Here is a 22,460-nt window from a genome sequence, read left to right on the forward strand (position 1 = left end):
CGACCCACTTTTGCTATCTCATGTGGACCGTTTTCTCTAGTTTGGTACGAACACCTTTCTGGCTCGGTGATAAGGTTCAATTTAGTATGGCAAAAAAAGTGACAGCTCGCTCCTGTTTAGGGTATAACTTCATGCTACACAGTTTGTGCAGACGTTCGGATTTTTCATTCGGTTTCCGTACGGAATGACAGGTGGAAACGGAAGGTCGCTCTACTACTCTACACATGTATAGCGCTGTCTCGCTTGCACATGTCAGGCCGTACGAAAATTCCGTGCGACTGCGGCTCTAGGGCCCTCTACACTCGTGCGCGATTCTTATAGAACGAAGTGAAATAGAAATAACGATTGAAAGAAAAGCAGGTTTCCGAACGCAATAAATTTGACAGTGGCAGCTTTCATTTCATTGATTGTGCTTATAAGCGATACGATGCATAATTTCTCTTTTCTACTATTTAAATGCGAAAAACAAGCAAAGTAAACACATTTCTGGCCAAACAAGATCGTCATGAATGTACAAAATGTTGCCTCAAATGAGGATTCCTTGCTGGCTTGTCGAGCTTGTCTGGTTACTGACTGTAAACTGTACAACATACACGATTATCAACTCGGTGGTGCCTTTGCTCGCATTTCAGGAGTTCCTGTAAGTAATAATTATGATTAACGATATCATATGACCACTAAACACTAGAAATAGCACGGAAAATATGACAATTGGGTAATACACATATTATGGTATGCTTTAACCAAAGATAGATATAACTCCGTAATAGATAGATACAGTCTAAGGAAAAAACGTGCCTCGAAAATCAAGAAAATTTGATTCTCGTTCAGAGGGCGCTACTAGTTTTGGCCTACAGTCGTATAGATGGCGTTGACGGTTTCGTTTGTTATTTAACAATTTTAATGCATATCAATGAAAGAGCATGGGTCAAAATCATAAAAATAATTAATGCAAAAAAAAAAATCATTTATCTATATTTAAATACATTCTATCGTATTTTTATAAATCTTCATTTTTAGTTTTAAAGTGTGTCGACAGATGGCAGTGAATTTACCGGGGTTACAAAACTTACTATGACAGTACCACTCTAGTATAAGTTACTCTATGCTTTAACTCTTCGTCTTTTTTGTAGACATCGCAGTTAAGGTAATTTGATTTGAAAGCTAATTTTTTCGCCACACCCACACCCTTTCAAGCGGGATACATGATTTCAGTACTTTAGACTCAAATAAGAAAAAAGGTAATCCTTTATAATTGTATTGTAAAGTGACCTAAACTGTGTTTGACCCACGACGTAGGCCTCCTCCATAGCTTTCCATTCGTTCCTTTCTATTGCTGTTTGCATCCATATCCTTCCATTTACTCTTCTTATATCATTCGACCATCTAAACTTTTGTAGACCACTCTTTCTTTTATTATATCTAGGACACCACTCTACGAGGTCCTTTGTCCACTTATCCAGGGTTTCTATCATCATGTGGCCTGTCCAGCGCCATTTTTGTTCATTATTTTAGTTATTGTTTTTGATTTTATTATTATTTGTAATGCAGACAGGCAGTTTAAATAACTGATAATGCCTGTATCCAGAGTCATAAACCGAGTTCTCAGTGTTGAGTAGAATTTTTGCCGAATTTTTTTAAAGATTTTTGGCATATTTTGCCTTAATCGCACTTAAACTATCGTGAGACATATTTCAAAATATTTATCAGTACGGTTTTTACTCACTATTATTTTTAGTCGCTTTTTGCGACATGTTTCGGATTCTTTGGGAATCCATCCTCAGGCACGAGTGTCCGCGGCGGTTGTCGTCGTGCTTTTGTGGACACTCGTGTCTGAGGATGGATTCCCAAAGAATCCGAAACATGTCGCAAAAAGTGACTAAAAATAATAGTGAGTAAAAACCGTACTGATAAATATATTTTGCCTTGATTATGGATGGATGGATGAATGATGGATTTTAGGTATGGATGACCGTATTGACTCTGTCTCTGAGTTTTATATTAAGTATGCTTCTATCCAATCTTTCCATTTGGTTTTGACACACATTAAGTTTTTGGTGCTGCCCACAAAATCGTAAAATATAACCAATTATTGATTAATTATTAAAAATTATATATTGTGACATATTAAGATATTTCGAATAAACAAGAAGAGAATTGACATATAATGCAAATAATAGTAATTAGATTAATGTTATTTGTTAGCTATTTATTAGCTGACAAAATAATTGTAATCATTAATAGATTTACACGATTGTACACTCAATATTGTACTTACCTCGACATGTAACAATTGTTATTAATAAATATATTTCATTTCATTTCATTTCTTTTTTTTTTTGCTTGTTAAAAAAATTGTTCCATGTGCTGATATTCCGTTACCAGGTACACAAAGACGGGCTCCCGCAGCATCTCTGCATCTTCTGCAGCGCGCAGGTGGCCCGCTTCGAAGCCTTTCGAGAAAAGGTCCTCCGCTCACACTTTTGTATGAGGGCGAAACTATGCGAGAGAGAGGTTAGCTTTTTGTATATATATTTTTATACCACGTCGGTGGCAAACAAGCATACGGCCCGTCACGTGATAGAAAGCGGTCGCCGTAGCCTATGGATGCTTGCAACATGCGCGTTGCCGACCATTTAAAAACCTGTACATTCCTTTTTAGGGCTCTGTACCCAAAGGGTAAAAACGGGACCCTATTACTAAGACTCCGCTGTCCATCCGTCTGTCTGTTTGTTTGTCCGTCTGTCTGTCACCAAGCTGTATTTCATGAACCGTGATAGCTTAGACAGTTGAAATTTTCACAGATGATGTATTTCTGTTGCCGCTATAACAACAAATACTAAAAAACGGAATAAAATAAATATTTAAGGGGGCTCCGATACAACAAACGTATAATTCGCGATAGACCCGATTTTAAATGTTCAAAACGCGAAAGTTTTAAATGTTATACAATAAACGTGATTTTTTTTTGCCGTTTTTATAGATACGAAACCCTTCGTGCGCGAGTCTGACTCGCATTGTGCTACTACTAATTACATTATGGCCCCTCCAGAAAACCTCGACAGGGAGCTCATTCCACGGCCGAAGCATTCGCGGGAGGAATATCCTCTTAAACCACACAGTGAGCGACCGTTTACGTTCTAGAGTGTGAGGATAAATTCTAAGAAAAAACCGGCCAAGTGCGAGTCAGACTCGCGCACGAAGGGTTCCGTACCATTACGCATAAAAACGGCAAAAAAATCACGTTTGTTGTATGGGAGCCCCACTTAAATATTTTTTTTATTCTGTTTTTAGTATTTGTTGTTACAGGGGCAACAGAAATACATCATCTGTGAAAATTTTTACTGTCTAGCTATCATGGTCCATGAGATTTACACTGAGTTAAGACGAATGTTTGTACCTAACCTCTTATGTCGTCTCGTTGGCGTACGTGTCGCCATTATTTTTAGATTAAGCCAGGTCCCCACAGAAAACCAGCGCCACGGTTTGCCGCGGCACTATGCTGAGTGGGGATCCTTTTTGGCGTCCAAATGTTTTTTTGTCTGCATGCTTTTCTTTTTTATGTACTATGTTGTGGCGTCAAATAAATGTATTTTCTTTCTTTCTTCTTTCTTTCTTTCTTATGTAATAAACATTTTTTTTTTTTTTATATAGCCTGGTGACAGACAGACAGACGGCCAGAGGAGTCTTAGCAATAGGGTCCCTTTTTTACCCTTTGGGTACGGAACCCTAATAAGAAGTCTAATTCATCTCGCCATCGCCGACGTGGTATGCCAAATCCTCGTTTTGAGCCAGCCTGTCACTCTGTGGCGATCTTGGTCAACAGCTCACTCGGCTTACTCTATAGGGCCCTCCACACTCGTGCGCCAATCGCGGCGCGAAGCCGCTAACGCGATTGTGGAGTCTAGTTCGCTAATCAGCGAAATCGACTCCACACTCGCGTTCGCGGTTTCGCGCCGCGTAATCTAGAGCGGGCTTATTCATAGGTGAAAACTGCATGAAAATCGGTTCAGTAGTTTTCGAGTTTATCGCAAACATACAATACTTTCACTAGACTTATATTGACCGGGATATAGATCGTGATTACCTTTTGTATTGACTACACAACTTTGACACCCACCCGCTATTTATATAAGTCTAGTGAAACTAACCGTGAATCATTCAAAATTCTTATTTTATTTATCATTTATTGCAGACAACATTGGTCCATATACATAATAATCATAACACAATAACACAACAGTTGCAATTATAATAAGAATTAAAATAAAATTATACAATTAAAATTATGTTAAAATTAATAAATAATAAATAAATCTTGACATTTAAATTTAATAGACTGATCATAATAATGGATACTGGTACTAATAATAATAGATTGACAATACTTTGTCTTATACAATACTTTGTTTTATAAAGTGTAGTGAGTGTCATAATCACCAAATCAATATATTCCCTTTCAGTTGGATACAAACATTATCCGCACCATTGACCGCGCTCACTTCAAGCTCCTAAACAACCTGGCCTTCACCAAACCACAGCCGGTCGAATGCGTAAACCTTAAAACCCCTGAAGATATCAAAAACGAACCCATTCCAGACACAGACGACACTAAAGATAATATTGTCGAGAAACAAGATCTGAAAGAGGAAGAAAATAATGATACAGAACTTGATAATGATGATGGAGTCGAAGATATATTCATACTCACAGATGTCGAGAACATTAAAAAGCGAAAGAGAAGAGTTACAGCTAAGAAAAAGATGAAACTTGAAAAGTTTGATGATGACGATGACATCAAACTTGTGAATTTTGCTAAAAAAAGACCGAATAGGAAAAAAGAGAGTAATCAAAAGAAAACTGTTGTTAGAAAGAGAGAATTAAAAACTAAAAATGCTGATGATAATCCAAAACCAAAAGTGAAGAAAGAAAGGAAGAAGGAAGACAGTAAGAGGAAGTTTAGGAATCCGGAAAATGGTTACATGCCGGTGTTTGATTTTGCTACATTTGAGAATGCTTGTGAAGTGCGTGTTGTCACTTTGAGTAAGGTAAGGATACAATGGGGTTGGCAACTGTCAAAGGTTTGCAGAGATGGCGATATCATAGCTTGCCTCTTCTATGAGATTTGGCTTAAAGGGCTGGCATCCAGGGCATTAAAAAAACAAAAATTTGACACATTTCTAGGGATCGACCGGGCAAGCTATGCTGGCGCCATCTGCTAAATACTTCGACCGGCCAACCCCATTAAAATTATATTAGAAAGCCTACAAGTATATACATAGGTCACTAGATAAGTTTTGCAATAGACAAATATGACACAAAGAAGTGGCCTGTCACAGTCATATACTTTTTTAATAGTAGATTGTGTTACAAGGCAGCAAAATGACATATTTACGGCGAGGGCGTACATTGAAAATGAATCCTAAACGAAGCTCAGGATTTTATTATAGAACCCTGAGCGTAGTGAGGGATTCAAGTGTGTTACGTCCAAGATGGAAATAATTTTGCTATCATCTGACACATACTGCTAATAGTATATTACATATGTATGTCTCTAGCAAATAAAAAATTCATTCATTCATACCTAGGGTAGTAAATTCACCTCGGCTGACAATTCCATCAGTTCCATATGTGACGGAGCCAGTGGCGTAGCTAGGCGTAGGCGAAATGGAACATGGCCCACGGCCTCGCGCCCCAAGGTGGGCCTCGCGCGAGGCCCCTTCGGGCACAGTGAAAGAAAAAGGCCTCGCAATTTCAATTTCGCCCACGGCTAGATTAGTTCACGCTATGCCACTGGACGGAGCAGGAAAGAGGCAACTTCGCTTAGCACAGCGTGCTGAAAGTGGACGTTTTCGGCACGGGGAACAGAAAAGTGCAAAGCATTCTGTTCATTTTCTGATTTAGTCTAAGACTTTTCTCACATATGCAGGAAGATCAACTGGAGGAGATTGCGACGCGCAAAGAGTCCGCCAATTACTTGGAGTCCCCGTTCCAGTGTCACGACTGCGGAAAAGGGTTCCTGGCCGAGGAGGCTTATAACAACCATCAGTTGCGGCACAGCCCGGTAAGTAAAACTTTTTAGGCTGCGTATCCACCAGAGCGTAGCGTAGCGGAACTAATAGAATTACAATTACTGCACGCTGAGCGAGGAAAACAAATGAAGTGATTCTATTGGTTCTCAACAACGACATCCCTCGCTACGCATACTCGCACATCTATGGTCGATACGCCGTTAAGAGGACAGGGGACGACAACTGCTCGATTTACAACTTGTTTAATTAAGTATTGTACAACTTATCTAACTTGCAACAATTGTGTTTTTTTTATTTATTTAGGTTGATTCTTCCAAGCAAGTTTTAAATCAGATCCAGAGTCTCGAAGACCCACCTACCTATACTTAAATTTTAAGATTCAATAGGGCATCATTAAAGTAGACTCATTAGGCTGTGTTTCCACCAAAGCTGTGCGAGGTAGCTGAGCGGTGTGAGGATGCGTAGCGAGAATGTGAATGTTTCCACCAAAGCTGAGCTGTGCGAGAATGCGTAGCGAGGATGTGGAAGGATGTGAATGTTTCCATCAAGGCTGTGCGAGGCAGCTGAGCGGTGCGAGAATGCGTAGCGAGGATGTGGAACGATGTGAATGTTTCCACCAAAGCTGTGCGATGCGAGAATGCGTAGCGAGGATGTGGAACGATGTGAATGTTTCCACCAAAGCTGTGCGATGTGAGAATGCGTAGCGAGGATGTGAAACGATGTGAATGTTTCCACCAAAGTTGAGCGGTGCGAGAATGCGTAGCGAGGATGTGGAAGGATGTGAATGTTTCCATCAAGGCTGTGCGAGGTAGCTGAGCGGTGCGAGGATGCGTAGCGAGGATGTGAATGTTTCCACCAAAGCTGTGCGGTGCGCGAATGCGTAGCGAGGATGTGGAAGGATGTGAATGTTTCCATCAAGGCTGTGCGAGGCAGCTGAGCGGTGCGAGAATGCGTAGCGAGGATGTGGAACGATGTGAATGTTTCCACCAAAGTTGAGCGGTGCGAGAATGCGTAGCGAGGATGTGGAACGATGTGAATGTTTCCGCCAAAGCTGTGCGAGGTAGCTGAGCAGTGTGAGGATGCGTAGCGAGGATGTGAATGTTTCCACCAAAGCTATGCGGTAAGCGGTGCGAGGATGCGTAATGACATTGTGTAGCGGGCTTTTTAAATAAGCGAGCGGGGTGCGGTGAGGCGGGAGCGAAGAAGCTCCTATGGTTTGTCGTCAAAACACCAAATCATGGTGCAAAATACTAGTTCTCTGTGCCTTTTCTATACGTTAATAATAATAGTTCAATGACATCGACTCGTTTTTGTAGAGCGCGGGCCCATATGCCTGCGAAATTTGCAAAGTCCGCTTCAACATGCAGTGCCGTCGGCAGGAGCACCAGGACATGCACCGCCTCAAGTTCTTCTGCAAGAACTGCAGTTTCGTCTCTAGAAACAGGTTGGTTAACTTTTTTTAAACCAAGGGCCTGACACTCTTTGATAGAGAAAGATAGTCTTATTCGATTCCTATAAGAGAAAAGAGAAAATAGTGCCATGCTTTGTCCTTATCACCGACCGGGTGGCATCATCTAAAAATTAAAACAAAACAGGAAAAATAACATTCGTAATTAGTACAAAGGCGAACTTATCCGTTTAAGGGATCTCTTCCAGTTAATCCTATTATGTCTTGTAATATTTTTGCTACAAAATGACAAGGCGTTATTTGTGTGTGTGCAGGCATCAAGCGAGGAGACATTACGATATGCACGCCGGCAAAACCTTCGAGTGCAAACACTGTGGGAAGATGTTCAAGTAAGTACAGTTTATACATACAGTGCGGAATAAATTTATGGGCCCTGGAGGGAAAATGCCTTTAAACCTTAAGTTAACTCATTTTAATTAAGGGAAACATTATTTAAAAAAAATGTATTCTTAGATTTGAGCGTTTCTTTTTTTTGGCATTTTTTTTTATGAGACCTTTTTGCTACTTTTGTGTTATTTCTAGTCAGGATCACTTCTCCTTATAGGAGAAAAAAAGTGTCCCAAAATTTCCATACATTTATTATTATTTACAACGACGGGACTTAATCGCGTAAAATAGTTTTAAATTTACCTCCGACGTTTCGAGGACGGCGTTGTCCCCGTGGTCTCGGAGAAGACTGGCTAAAGTTGACATCAACATCTTCTACAACTCAACTTTAGCCAGTCTTCTCCGATACCACGGGGACAACGCCGTCCTCGAAACGTCGGAGGTAAATTTAAAACTATTTTACGCGATTAAGTCCCGTCGTTGTAAATAATAATGAGTAAAAATCGTGAAAGTTTAAATCAGTGTTTTCCATACATTTTTCAAACTTTCCTTTTTGTTACCGCCATTGGGGAAATGGTAACACAATAGGAAAAAAAACCTTGGGACATTTTTTTATCCCATTAGGATCAAAAGAGCTCGTGATTCTGACTAGAACTAATACAAAAGTTGCAAAAAAGCTATCATAAAAAAAAATGGAATAAAAACGCTAAATTTTCTTTTTTTCTTCAATATCGCTTGTCATAAAATATTCTTGAGTACTAAATATTCGATTTTATGGATATTTTGTACGACAGACGAGTGTAAGACCTAATGTTTCTTGGAGAAATTCGAGTCCCGGGCGAGACAAGCGAATTAAAAAAATTGAATGCAGTTTTGTTTCTTTTTAAAAATAAAAGAATGTTTCCTTTAAGTAAAATGAGCTAACTTAAGGTTTTAAGGAACTTTCCCTCCAGGGCCCATTAATTTTTTTCACACTGTATAGTATTAGATTTAGCCCCCGACGTCATTTGTGTGGAATGATGATGATTGATTAAAACTATCCTCTTGTCCTTCCCCGGGCCTCAGACTGTCTCTATACCAAATTTCATCTATTTCGATTTATGTGTCAAGAGATAATAGACAATAGACATGCCAAGTGTGGCAGTACGTATTAAAGACCTATCTTTTTCCTATGAAAAAGTGTGTGTTAGTGTGTGTGTGTGTTTGTGTTTGTGTGTAGCTGTCATTAGCGAAAAGAGCCCGGGGCTGAATGTCAGAGCTGTCATCTGATATTTTGTTAAGGCAGCGTCACACTGTGTCTATTAAGGTGGCTTTGCACTCTGCTACAGTGAATTGAGTGAATACAAGTGTGTGTGTGTGTGTGTCTGTGTGTCTGTGGGGTCTAAAATATCTAAAGTTTTGTGTGTTGTAATTAATGGACGACCCCTCATAACAAAAAAGTATTTTCATAGTCATTTGATGTTTATTTCGATACACTCTCGGTCTCAGCAGATTACCTGCTGATTAAGCTTGGTCAAACTCTGGGATTTTTACTAATTTAGTATCCTTTCAGTAAGAGTTCAACGTATCTGTCGCACGTGCGGCTGGCGCATCCAGACATGCACGTGTCGTGCGACCTGTGTGGCGAGACCTTTGTGGGGCAAGCGGGCCTCAAACAGCATAAGGCGAAGATGCACTCCATCGCCGAGGTAATGTATGGCCTGTATGGGTACCGCAAGATTCAACGTTGTGGCATAAGCGACTTGCGCATTCAGACATGAGGTGTGGTGCGACCTGTGTGGTGAGACCTTTGTCGGGCAAGCGGGCCCTCCATCGCCGAGGTAAATAGAAAAAGTAATAATTGATTCGTAAGCAAACACAGAAGAGAAAATTATACAAAACATAATAAAAATATAGGAGGGAGAATTTTTTATGAAATGGTGTCGTCTCAGCATTATCATGGTGACTTCTAGCGCTGATCATCCTATGTGACCATCCGGTGAAACAATCATGACAAGTAACTATAACAACCGGCCAAGTGCGAGTCGGACTCGCCCACCGAGGGTTCCGTACTTTTTTATTATTTGTTGTTATAGCGGCAACAGATATACATCATCTGTGAAAATTTCAACTGTCTAGCTATCACGGTTCATGAGGTACAGCCTGGTGACAGACAGACGGACAGCGGAGTCTTAGGGTACGGAACCCTAAAAAACCGGACAAGTGCGAGTCGGACTCGCACACGACGGGTTCCGTACCATTACGCAAACAAAAACCGGCCAAGTGCGACTCGGACTCGCGTTCCAAGGGTTCCGTACATTACACAATTTTTTAACAATGTATTATTTTTATGTGAAACGTGACTGAAGTCTTTAAAAAACCTGTAGGGGTCGGATAAAAAACTAAGTAATTAAGTCCGACTCACGCTTGACTGCACATCTCTAATAGGTTTTCCTGTCATCTATAGGTAAAGAACTATTTTGTGTATTTTTTTTCAAAATTGTAGACTCTTAAATTTGATATGTAACACGATATAGTTTGAAAAGCGTTATTTTATTAATTTCCCCATTTATTTATACGTCTCTAAGTATATAATTGTAATACTTTAGTTTGAGTTGATATTTGCACATTATTATTTACAACGACGGGACTTAATCGCGTAAAATAAGTATTAAATTTACCTCCGACGTTTCGGGGACGGCGTTATCCCCGTGGTCTCGGAGAAGACTGGCTAAAGTTGACATCAACATCTTCTAGGCGCGCGAGTTTTTCGAACTACCCGCACTTGGTCTTGTTTATTAACTTAAACGTTTTTACGCGATTAAGTCCCGTCGTTGTAAATAATAATGAGTAAAAATCGTGAAAGTTTAAATCAGTGTTGATATTTGCAGTTAGATGTATTTTATAATTGTTGACCTTTAACCCTTAAATGCATGATTTTTTATTTTTGGTTTGGTTTAAAGGTGCGTTCAGAAACTTAAGCTTTTTTCTGTTGAATCTGTGAGCTGTCCAATGCTTTTGCATTTGGCAACAATATGCACTTAAGGGTTAAAAGTGCCCTTGTGACCTATTTGCTGAATAAATGTTGAAGTTTTAATAACACGATTATTTTTTAGAACATAAAACCACAGAAGTTTGAGTGTGGCACGTGCTCAGCCACCTTCCTAAGTGTCTCGGCGCTGAACAGACACACGGACACGGCCGGCGAGCACACAGACCTGCGGCCGTGCGAGCAGTGCGGCGAGAACTGTGCGAGCGAGGACGCGCTACAGGAACATGTCACAGAGACACATCCGAAGGAAACGTATCGGTGTGAGGAGGTTAGTATTATCAAAGATAGATATAACTCCGTAATAGATGGATACAGTCTAAGGAAAATTTAAACCGTGCCACGAAAATCACGAAAATTTGATTCTCAAACAGATGGCGCCACTACCTTTGGCCTACTCTCGGATAGATGGCGTTGACGGTTTCTTTTGTTATTTAACAATTTTAACGCATATCAGTGAAAGAATATGGTCAAAATCATATAAAATAAATAATTTTATGGTATTTTTATATATCCTTATTTTTAGTTTTAATCATGTGTCGATAGATGGCAGTGAATTTACTGTGGCTACAAAATTTACTATGACAGTACCGCTCTATCTTATTATATCCTCTTTGGTATTATTAACAACTAGCCCGCTTCGGACGGGTTGTGCAAAACCTTAACAAATTATCCACCTAAACCTTCCTCAAGAATCACTCTATTGATAGGTGAAAACCGCTTGAAAATCCGTTTAGTAGTTTTTGAGTTTATCGCGAACATACATACAGGCAGACGCGGCGGGGGACTTTGTTTTATAAGGTGTAGTGATAGAGATCCCGCTAGATTTTTTAGGGTTCCGTACCCGAAGGGTAAAAACGGAACCCTATTACCAAAGATAGATATAACTCCGTAATAGATGGATACAGTCTAAGGAAAAAACGTGCCCCAAAAATCAAGAAAATTTGATTCTCGTTCAGAGGGCGCTACTAGTTTTGGCCCACAGTCGTATAGATGGCGTTGACGGTTTCGTCTGTTATCTAACAATTTTAACGCATATCAGTGAAAGAACATGGGTCAAAATCATAAAAATAATTAATGCAAATAAAAAAAATCATTTATCTATATTTAAATATATTCTATCGTATTTTTATAAATCTTCATTTTTAGTTTTAAAGTGTGTCGACAGATGGCAGTTAATTTACTGGGGTTACAAAATTTACTATGACAGTACCGCTCTAGTATAAGTTACTCTATGCTATTACTAAGACTCCGCTTTCGGTCTGTCCGTTTGTCACCAGGCTGTATCTCACGAACCGTGATAGCTAGACAGTTGAAATTTTCACAGATGATGTATTTCTGTTGCCGCTATGACAGCAAAAACTAAAAACAGAATACAATAAATATTTAAGTGGGGCTCCCATACAACAAACGTGATTTTTTTGCCTTTTTTTGCGTAATGGTACGGAACCCTTCGTGCGCGAGCCCGACTCGCACTTGGCCGGTTTTTTTTAATCGTAATTCATACGTCCACACCAAAGACTTTGGATGTTCATACACTTTATACTTATTTCACTAATCAACATTTATTACTTATATTTTTTTTGCCTCGCCTATAATATTAGATGCAGCCACAAAATCTTCAATCTCGACGTTTTTGCGAAGTCTAAAAAAACCATCTTCTCTTCTCATCATCTTTCTAAGTATTCTCCTTTCAGCCACCAGGAGCTTGTTTCGTTCTTTAAGTGTTAGTGTCCAAGTCTCGCATCCGTACTAGGGAACACAAAAACCGGACAAAATTCAAAACCGGTTATTAACCGAAAAACATGACACAAAACCGGTTAAAAACCGGTTTTACAAAAAACATTGTAAAATATTATTTCTGAATATTTTTTCAGCGCTTTAGGGTTCTAACTAGATGTTCTGCTTTACTTTATGGCTCCTTTACACTATCGGCGATGATATACGATGACTGCATGGCGGGCACGATAGTGTAGAGGAGAAATTAAGTATTCAATTTCGATATGTGCACATAATGATAAGATCATAAAATGAGAAAAAAAATGGTGGTAGGTAAACTGGGTAGTTGACTAGGTAACAGTTTTGTAGTTTTTTTTTGTGTTGGTCTAGTTATAGTTAACGCTATCTCTACTGAGCTCGTTCAGTTACCTGTACTAACAATGGCATTCTGTTAAACAAAAGCCATTATTTCTTTTGTGTCAGCACGTGGCCTTTGTGCCTGAGGCTCACACACAATTGGCCACGCGCGCAGGCACAAAGGCCACGCGCTGACACAAAAGAAATAATGGCTTTTGTTTAACATAATGCCATTGTTAGTACAGGTAACTGAACGAGCTCAGTAGAGATAACGTTAACTTTTAGTTAGACATTACATATTTGATTATAACTAGGTATATAGGGAGGTACATGTTACAGATTATTACCTCTTTTCCATTTGGAATGCTTAGGTACATCTATGTTATCATTATCGCGCTATGAACTTTAGTTAATTTGTTATAAATGTGTAACTAATTTAATTCTCATCGATAAATTACGGCTTCGCTCATTATTCCGTTTTTGAGTAAAAATAAATGCTGTTTGTTTCATCACGGATATTACGTTTACTTTACAAGTATTCTAACTACTGTCAGGATTACACACAGGACACATAAAAAATAATGAGGATAGCATTAACAGCTTCCAAAAAAATATTTAATGTATGGTTTTCACATTGAAAAATAATAAATAATACATAACGATTGCATTACGTTTAAAATAATTTAACTTTAAAGCTATTTTATACCTTTTTAGGTCGTTTCATACGATAAATATCATTTCGGTTATTAACCGGTTGTTGGCTCCAAAAACCGGTTTTTAACCGAGCATAAAATGTCTCGGTTAACCGGTTTTTCGGTTAACCGGTTTGCATTCCCTAATCCGTACATGAGTATCGGCCTCATGACCGATGTTGTTCTTAGCTATGTTCGTTAAAAATCGATCCAGAAGGATATCTCCTATTTATTTTAACAGTGCAACATGTCGTTCAAACGCGCTGCGGCGTACGACCTGCACCACCGCCGCAAGCACCTCGGGCAGCGCTTCAGCGCCGCGGGCCGCCACGTGGTGCGCCGCACGCCCGGCCACTTCGTGTGCGAGCAGTGCGGCCGCGTGCTCACGGTGAGTGTGTGTGCAACACCGACATGTACCTACACACGACTGCACACCGCCGCAAGCACCTCGGGCAGCGCTTCAGCGCCGCGGGCCGCCACGTGGTGCGCCGCACGCCCGGCCACTTCGTGTGCGAGCAGTGCGGCCGCGTGCTCACGGTGAGTGTGTGTGCAACACCGACATGTACCTACACACGACTGCACACCGCCGCAAGCACCTCGGGCAGCGCTTCAGCGCCGCGGGCCGCCACGTGGTGCGCCGCACGCCCGGCCACTTCGTGTGCGAGCAGTGCGGCCGCGTGCTCACGGTGAGTGTGTGTGCAACACCGACATGTACCTACACACGACTGCACACCGCCGCAAGCACCTCGGGCAGCGCTTCAGCGCCGCGGGCCGCCACGTGGTGCGCCGCACGCCCGGCCACTTCGTGTGCGAGCAGTGCGGCCGCGTGCTCACGGTGAGTGTGTGTGCAACACCGACATGTACCTACACACGACTGCACACCGCCGCAAGCACCTCGGGCAGCGCTTCAGCGCCGCGGGCCGCCACGTGGTGCGCCGCACGCCCGGCCACTTCGTGTGCGAGCAGTGCGGCCGCGTGCTCACGGTGAGTGTGTGTGCAACACCGACATGTACCTACACACGACTGCACACCGCCGCAAGCACCTCGGGCAGCGCTTCAGCGCCGCGGGCCGCCACGTGGTGCGCCGCACGCCCGGCCACTTCGTGTGCGAGCAGTGCGGCCGCGTGCTCACGGTGAGTGTGTGTGCAACACCGACATGTACCTACACACGACCTGCACACCGCCGCAAGCACCTCGGGCAGCGCTTCAGCGCCGCGGGCCGCCACGTGGTGCGCCGCACGCCCGGCCACTTCGTGTGCGAGCAGTGCGGCCGCGTGCTCACGGTGAGTGTGTGTGCAACACCGACATGTACCTACACACGACCTGCACACCGCCGCAAGCACCTCGGGCAGCGCTTCAGCGCCGCGGGCCGCCACGTGGTGCGCCGCACGCCCGGCCACTTCGTGTGCGAGCAGTGCGGCCGCGTGCTCACGGTAAGTGTGTGTGCAACACCGACATGTACCTACACACGACTGCACACCGCCGCAAGCACCTCGGGCAGCGCTTCAGCGCCGCGGGCCGCCACGTGGTGCGCCGCACGCCCGGCCACTTCGTGTGCGAGCAGTGCGGCCGCGTGCTCACGGTGAGTGTGTGTGCAACACCGACATGTACCTACACACGACTGCACACCGCCGCAAGCACCTCGGGCAGCGCTTCAGCGCCGCGGGCCGCCACGTGGTGCGCCGCACGCCCGGCCACTTCGTGTGCGAGCAGTGCGGCCGCGTGCTCACGGTGAGTGTGTGTGCAACACCGACATGTACCTACACACGACCTGCACACCGCCGCAAGCACCTCGGGCAGCGCTTCAGCGCCGCGGGCCGCCACGTGGTGCGCCGCACGCCCGGCCACTTCGTGTGCGAGCAGTGCGGCCGCGTGCTCACGGTAAGTGTGTGTGCAACACCGACATCTACCTACACACGACTGCACACCGCCGCAAGCACCTCGGGCAGCGCTTCAGCGCCGCGGGCCGCCACGTGGTGCGCCGCACGCCCGGCCACTTCGTGTGCGAGCAGTGCGGCCGCGTGCTCACGGTGAGTGTGTGTGCAACACCGACATCTACCTACACACGACTGCACACCTCCGCAAGCACCTCGGGCAGCGCTGTGTTACACAAACTTTTTTTGGTTTTTTGCTTAGGTGTAAGCAGGCCCCTAGGCTCCGATCACTTGCATATACATACACAAATTAATTACAACAAACGAATACATTGTTCAAACAACTCCAATCGCTCGAAGGTTAACTGGTAGAGACCCCAGTAAAGGATAAGTTGGCCTTTGTGTTAAATGCTAGGAATTAGACTTAAATTGGCGTGAATATTCCTAGCCGGGCCAGTTCTGTTGAAATGAAATGAGTACATAATGGGGTCCCTTTGTTTGACATAATTATGTAAAGTCGTGATGTAATGATTGTCATATTATCATTAGTCATAATTTTGAAACCGTTAACTTTTCAGGTTATCCTATAGATAGGATAGGTTTGTTTTATGGCAATCCTGAAAAGTTACGCGTTTCCGAGAAAAATCAAATTATGACTAACAAAAATGTGGTCAAACAATACATTATGATGACTTAATTCAATTATTTATTTCAAATCATTTTAATCTATATCCATGTGACTTAAAACTATATGGGAAACAATAGAGACCCAAACATAATACATATACATATGTGCCATTTTCAATCAAAAGGGGTACTTATTGTCGCTTGCCAGTAAGGCGCTATTTCCATACAGCTTCAATTAGAAATCAACCTTATCGACAAGCGACAATGTGGTACCTTTTGGTTGAAAACGTCACATATTATCAACTAAGTTAACCAAGTTAAGTTGACAGGGACGGATCCAGGGGGAGGGGTCATGACCTGCCTAGGAGAAGTTTATTTTTTTATTAACAATTAACAAAACAATTCATATTGATATTTATTTGACTTTGTGATGAATTTATTTTGCTATTGATATTTGATGATGATTTTGATATGTATTGACATTTGTATATAATAGTTGACGATCATAATATAAATTCGTATAGATTAGTTAAAATAATTTATAATGTTATTTTAATATTATGAAATAAATAAATCTAAATCTATTTTTTTTGTAGTCCCGCCAAGGGCTGCGCTACCACCTGCGGGACCACAAGGGCCTCAACCTGAAGCTGTTCACGTGCCCCGAGTGCAACAAGACCTTCGCCGCAAAGCACATGAGAGATGTAAGGGTGAACAGATTAAAAAATAGACTTAAAACCCATACAATCCAATTTACGCTGTTCCTACATGGAACTTCGCTAAAATTTTCTCTTTCTAAAAATTGTTACAGAGCGAATTTATACCAATGAAAACTGTATATTTTAAATATCATCGGTACGGTGACACATGTCATTTCAATACAAATATCTGGGCGACCGAGCTTTGCTCGGAATACATATAAAATCTCAAAAATGCGCGTTTTCCCAGAGATAAGACCTGGCTAGATAGATTTTTCGCCCCCGAAAACCTCCATATAGCAAATTTCATCGACATCGCTAGAGCCGTTTCCGAGATCCCCGAAATATATAAATACTAGCTTTAGCCCGCGACTTCGTCTGCGTGGAATTAGTACCTAATTTGGGTTCTTAAACAAATCTGCTTTTTAATCCATCCTTTTTTCACCCCCAAATTGGTCCACACTATACATTTCCATCCCATTTTTTATACCCTTAAGGGATGATTTCGGGGATAAAAGTTATTCTATATCCTTTCCCACAGCTCAAACTATCCCCATCATCATCATCATGTCAGCCGATAGACATCCACTGCTGGACATAGGCCTCCCCCAAGGCTCGCCACTCCGACCGATCCCCATACCAAGTTTCATCTAAATCGGTTCAGCGGTTATTGATTCCCCATACAAATTTCCACCCCCCTTTTCACCCCCTTGAGGGGTGAGTTCTGGGACAAAAAGTATCCTATGTCCTTCCCCGGGACTCAAACTATCTGTATACCAAATTTAACTAAATCGGTTCAGCGGTTTAAGCGTGAAGAGGTAACACACAGACAGACAGACAGACAGACTTTCGCATTTATAATATTAGTATGGATATATAGATAGATAGATTTTTAAAGATTTATCAAACGCAAAATTGTATTGATATACTATTGTACTTATAACAGTGGGGGGAGGCGGGGGGGACACTCCTTTCGGGCAAACTCGGCTCCGTTCGGCTCAGCATTGCTCCGAGCAATTAGTAGGGTTGGCACTTGATGTTCCTTTGCGTGCACGACCACAGATAAGATAATGATTTTGACAACCCTAAATAGCCGAAAGGGATAGTGCCGTACATTAGAAAGGGACAGCATGAAGCGATCCTGAATCGCTGACAAATTTCGGGTTTGTAGGAAGTCCTTTCTGTACGGTAGTACTATTACTTATACTTGACGACCGGTCTGGCCTCCTAGTGGGTAGTGACCCTGCCTGTGAAACCGATGGTCCTGGGTTCGAATCCCGGTAAGGGCATTTATTTGTGTGATGAGCACAGATATTTGTTCCTGAATCTTGGGTGTTTTCTATGTATTTATGTATATGTATATTATATATATCGTTGTCTAAGTACCCACAACACAAGCCTTCTTGAGCTTACCGTGGGACTTAGTCAATCTGTGTAAGAATGTCCTATAACATTTATTATTATTATTCTGTGCTTATAATAATGTGTGTTTGTGTGTGCAGTGGCACATGCGGTCGCACACGGGGGAGAAACCATACCAGTGCCCCGAGTGCCCGCTCGCGTTCAGCCTCAACAGCAACTTTAAGCGTCACCACAAGGCGGTAAGGGACCAGGCAAATATTTTTTCTCAAAAATGGACGGCAAAGTCGACGTTGCCGGTTAAAAAGTAGTTCGCGAAGTGCGTAGTTTATGGTCAGTCAAAAAATTAAAAAGTTAAAAAACATTGCAGTCTCGATTTCAGGACTGCAATGTTGCATACAAATTCCATTATTTGTCGAGTTCCAAACTTTTTAAAAGTTGAAGTGGCCATATCAAATGAAGGCATAGGTCCATTAAACAGCCAAACGGATGATCAGTACCGCGACTATTTAGGTGTCTCAAATAGGTTGGCGTATTTTCAGCGGAAAAATACACTTCTATTTTTAATTAAAAAAATAAAAAGGCGGCAAAGCAAATCTTTTTACTTTTTTCTGTGAAAATATATACATAAAAACGTTGCTTCTGTATAATATTTCTATTATATTTGTATTTATTGCGCCATTTTTGAGAAAAGCACTATATATGACTCGGCTGGAAGGCTACTTGCTGGCTTCGGATTCAATTAAACGGACTCCCAAGGTCGTCCGTTTAAAACGAATCCTCAGCCAGCAAGTAGCTACTTCCGAGCCTCGACAATAATGTACTATTAGATATTTAAGACGGGTCCATATTGGCTCACATAACATTACTTGTTATGTTGTTGTTGCTTCGCGGGGCTCCTTTTTCCGCTCTGAGGAACACAAGAAACCTAACACTCCTCCTCGCTTCGCTCGTTGTCGTACCTATCCCAACTCTGGGACTGTATTTCTTTTTTGATAGCAAGTTGTGTGGTGTGGATGCAAGATACCTGACAGTTTATAAATAAAACCAGGTAAAGTTTAAAATAAATATTATATAAAATTTTATTACTTAAAATCGTTATGTTAAAAAATAAATATGATAAATTTTATTATTATTTATCTCCACGGGACTTAATCGCGTAAAATAGTTTTAAATTTACCTCCGACGTTTCGAGGACGGCGTTGTCCCCGTAGTCTCGGAGACCACGGGGACAACGCCGTCCTCGAAACGTCGGAGGTAAATTTAAAACTATTTTACGCGATTAAGTCCCGTGGAGATAAATAATAATGAGTAAAAATCGTGAAAGTTTAAATCAATGATAAATTTTATTATTTAAAATCGTTATATTTAAAAGAATATATGAAAATTAACATTAGTATTACAGATATTTATTATGATTGATATTATTAACATGAATCATTTGGTGTTACGATAGTTATGCCCAAAGACAAGTTATAAGTAATGATCATTATGATATAAAATTATATAACAAACATTTTCGGACTTCCAATAATCGAAGTCGCAATTTTATGTGAACTTTGGCGCACCCATTTAAGACATGAGGCGATACCTAAGAACCAAAGAGAATTTAGAAGACATAGAGTGCTCACTCCATACATCGGTTTTGGTTCGTATGAAATAGTGACATAATTAAAAAAACGACGAGTGAGTTATAGCTTTTTTTCAGAATCCATAACTCCCGCGGGAACAATTTAGGCGTTTGTCATTCAGTACACCTGCATAAAATAAGATCTTTTTCGAGCAAGATTTTTTCACCGCAGCAGCTCAAACAAGCCTACTTCCCTGCGAAAAAACAGCGACGAAAGTGCGACTTTCGTCACTCCCTAGAGTGAATTAATATTTCTACAAGCTTTCGTCATAATGATGATGCCTTTCATTCATGAATGTAAATAAAGGTGGTTAACTTTACTTGATGCTGATTTTTTTATCTTTAAATATGTTCTCACTACTGAGGTGAAAAGTTGTATGTGTCACACGAGAGCAAAGTTGTTTTACATCTCGTGTTTTTGATTCCCTCGCTACGCTCAAGATTCTAACTTAGAATCACTCGCTTCGCTCGTGACTTAATTATAGAGTGCTACGCTTACTCGGAACTCAAAATCAACACTCGCAAGTAAAACCAACTTTCCTCTCTTGTATAGTTTCTTGTCTTGTGTGTTTACGATACAAGTGCGGAAAAGAGGAAATTCGAAACGAGTGGCGATAAATTAAAACACGACCGCAAGGAGTGTTTTAAATCTACACGAGTTGCGAATTACCTATTCGCACGTGTATCGTACAACGTTTTACAGTACATATGGCCCTTTAAACTTTCGACATATGCACGAAAAGTTACTACTTACTTACAGTAAAATTACTTACTTACATACACACGAACATTCATAAGACTTAGGTATAGGCTAATTTTAATTAAGTAATTTGATTGTTATTTGTATTTAAGCTTTCCCTTATTTATTTTTTACATTGTGTTTACTAGTCCATCTACTGGGCCTTACTGAAAATCAGCGTCGCGGAGTGTGCCATGTTGGCTCACACCGTGACACCAAGCTAAGTAAGGACCATTTAGCGCAACCTCATTCTGTTTAATTATTTCTAGTTTTAGTCTTGTTATGTTGTGCTAATAAATGCTTTTTCTTTCTTTCTTTCTTTCTTTCAAAAGTCATATGTACTGTAATAATTATTTCCAGGTACACCTCGGGCAGCGTAAAAGCATCCCTTGCAACATCTGCGGGCGCGTGTTCACGACCACGTCGTGCGTGCGCGTGCACGTGAACGCCGTGCACCGCGGCATGCCGTGGCCCAAGCGGAACCGGGACCGCGCCAGGGGCAAGGCCGAACCCAAGTCGCCGCTTAACAATAAATAATATACCTTATACTTACTAAAACGGCCGTTTTATTTAAAAACCGGCCAAGTGCGAGTCGGACTCGCGCACGAAGGGTTCCGTACGTAAATAAATCACGTTTATTGTATGGGAGCCCCACTTAAATATTTATTTTATTCTGTTTTTAGTATTTGCTGCTATAGCGGCAACAGAAATACGTCATCTGTGAAAATTTCAACTGTCTAGATATCACGGTTCATGAGATACAGCCTGGTGACAGACAGACAGACAGCGGATTCTTAATAATAGGGTCCCGTTTTTACCCTTTGGGCACGAAACCCTAAAAACCTCACTCTACAAATGAGGTTCTATAAACTGATATACTAACTTGTAATTTCGACCCTTGAATTTTAACGCATTAATTGCCGATGCATTACGATTAGCAAGTTTCGTGACGCGAATTCGAACTACTCGCTACGCTCGTTTGTCTTGATCGGCTTTCAATATCAGCATGACGAGGCAAATAAATAATTTGTATTTATTTATTTGTTAACGATTTCCGCCCCTTGTTTTGTAAAACTATTTCAAACTATTTCTTAAATCTTAATGTTAATGTATGCAGTCAGGAAAGCAATAAAACAAACATCAGATTTAAATTATCTTCTTTTAATACTAATTTATATTTACAAATGTATTTATTAATTTTATTTCATTTTGATTACAGTTGAGTGATATTTCAGTATTAACCTAAATGCGTAACAAAATTAATGAAATTACACTCATAAAAAAATCAGTACCTACTAATAAGAGATATCTCTTTTTAGGGTTTTATTACTACATAAAAGCATTTTGTTTGTACCAGAATTAAGTTACATAATAAATCAAGAACAAATGTACAAAATTGTGGTTTCGATTATTTTTTGAATACTAAAATATAGCCATGATAAAATAAATGTAACCATTAAAACTTTATTAAAATAAATATTCGAGGCCTAATATTTTTAACCAATAACAAAATATGATAATAAACATATATGTATTTAATAAATACATTTGTATTTAACAGTATGAATGACAGTCACGAAGAAAATCATGCATTCGGTGATTAGTCCGTCTAAGGTAACTTTGCACCGATTTTAATAGAACAAAGTGTGGCAGTGTACATGTAAACGTCATATTTTCGTATAAGTTTGAAATTGATGATATTGCGGTGCAAAGTTAGCCTTAGACGGACTTATGGATACCATATGTGCACTTCTTATAAAATTAAAAAATGGATATATGGTAGCAATGTCACACCCTCTTATTCTGCTGAGTCGAATAGGCCCCCAGTGCTCTATGGTGGTGAATAAAAAAGATGGTTAAAAATATTTACCAAACACATAATCTTCACTGTAACATTTCGTTCCCAAAAC

At 41.0% G+C, this 22,460-nt stretch overlaps 2 protein-coding genes across 2 annotated transcripts; both read left to right on the forward strand.

Annotated features, from left to right (window-relative positions):
* The first annotated feature begins 403 nt into the window (after window positions 1-403).
* On the forward strand, window positions 404-14,194 carry LOC134753176 (zinc finger protein 345-like). The gene is made up of 9 exons (XM_063688973.1): window positions 404-640; window positions 2,386-2,514; window positions 4,464-5,048; window positions 5,930-6,064; window positions 7,349-7,476; window positions 7,755-7,829; window positions 9,380-9,515; window positions 10,923-11,126; window positions 13,865-14,194. Exons 1-9 carry the CDS (start codon window positions 506-508, stop codon window positions 14,162-14,164), a joined length of 1,827 nt encoding a protein of 608 aa, XP_063545043.1. The 5' UTR covers window positions 404-505; the 3' UTR covers window positions 14,165-14,194.
* Window positions 14,184-21,092, forward strand: LOC134753016 (zinc finger protein 846-like). The gene is made up of 10 exons (XM_063688776.1): window positions 14,184-14,309; window positions 14,366-14,458; window positions 14,515-14,607; window positions 14,664-15,056; window positions 15,113-15,205; window positions 15,262-15,354; window positions 15,510-15,653; window positions 16,721-16,828; window positions 18,325-18,423; window positions 20,911-21,092. Exons 1-10 carry the CDS (start codon window positions 14,184-14,186, stop codon window positions 21,085-21,087), a joined length of 1,419 nt encoding a protein of 472 aa, XP_063544846.1. The 3' UTR covers window positions 21,088-21,092.
* The last annotated feature ends 1,368 nt before the right edge of the window (window positions 21,093-22,460 follow it).

The sequence above is a fragment of the Cydia strobilella genome, chromosome 26 (genome assembly GCF_947568885.1).
Source record: "Cydia strobilella chromosome 26, ilCydStro3.1, whole genome shotgun sequence".
In the NCBI taxonomy this organism is placed as follows: Eukaryota; Metazoa; Arthropoda; class Insecta; order Lepidoptera; family Tortricidae; genus Cydia; species Cydia strobilella.

Excerpts from the sequence above, each read along its gene's own strand:
- LOC134753016 (XM_063688776.1), top strand. The coding sequence starts at position 14,184 with ATGTACCTACACACGACTGCACACCGCCGCAAGCACCTCGGGCAGCGC. Across the intron at positions 15,355-15,509 it reads AGTGCGGCCGCGTGCTCACG|TGTGTGTGCAACACCGACAT; the intron begins GTGAGTGTGTGT and ends GCTCACGGTAAG. Across the intron at positions 18,424-20,910 it reads TTAAGCGTCACCACAAGGCG|GTACACCTCGGGCAGCGTAA; the intron begins GTAAGGGACCAG and ends AATTATTTCCAG.
- LOC134753176 (XM_063688973.1), top strand. The coding sequence starts at position 506 with ATGAATGTACAAAATGTTGCCTCAAATGAGGATTCCTTGCTGGCTTGT. Across the intron at positions 7,477-7,754 it reads AGTTTCGTCTCTAGAAACAG|GCATCAAGCGAGGAGACATT; the intron begins GTTGGTTAACTT and ends GTGTGTGTGCAG. Across the intron at positions 7,830-9,379 it reads CACTGTGGGAAGATGTTCAA|TAAGAGTTCAACGTATCTGT; the intron begins GTAAGTACAGTT and ends GTATCCTTTCAG.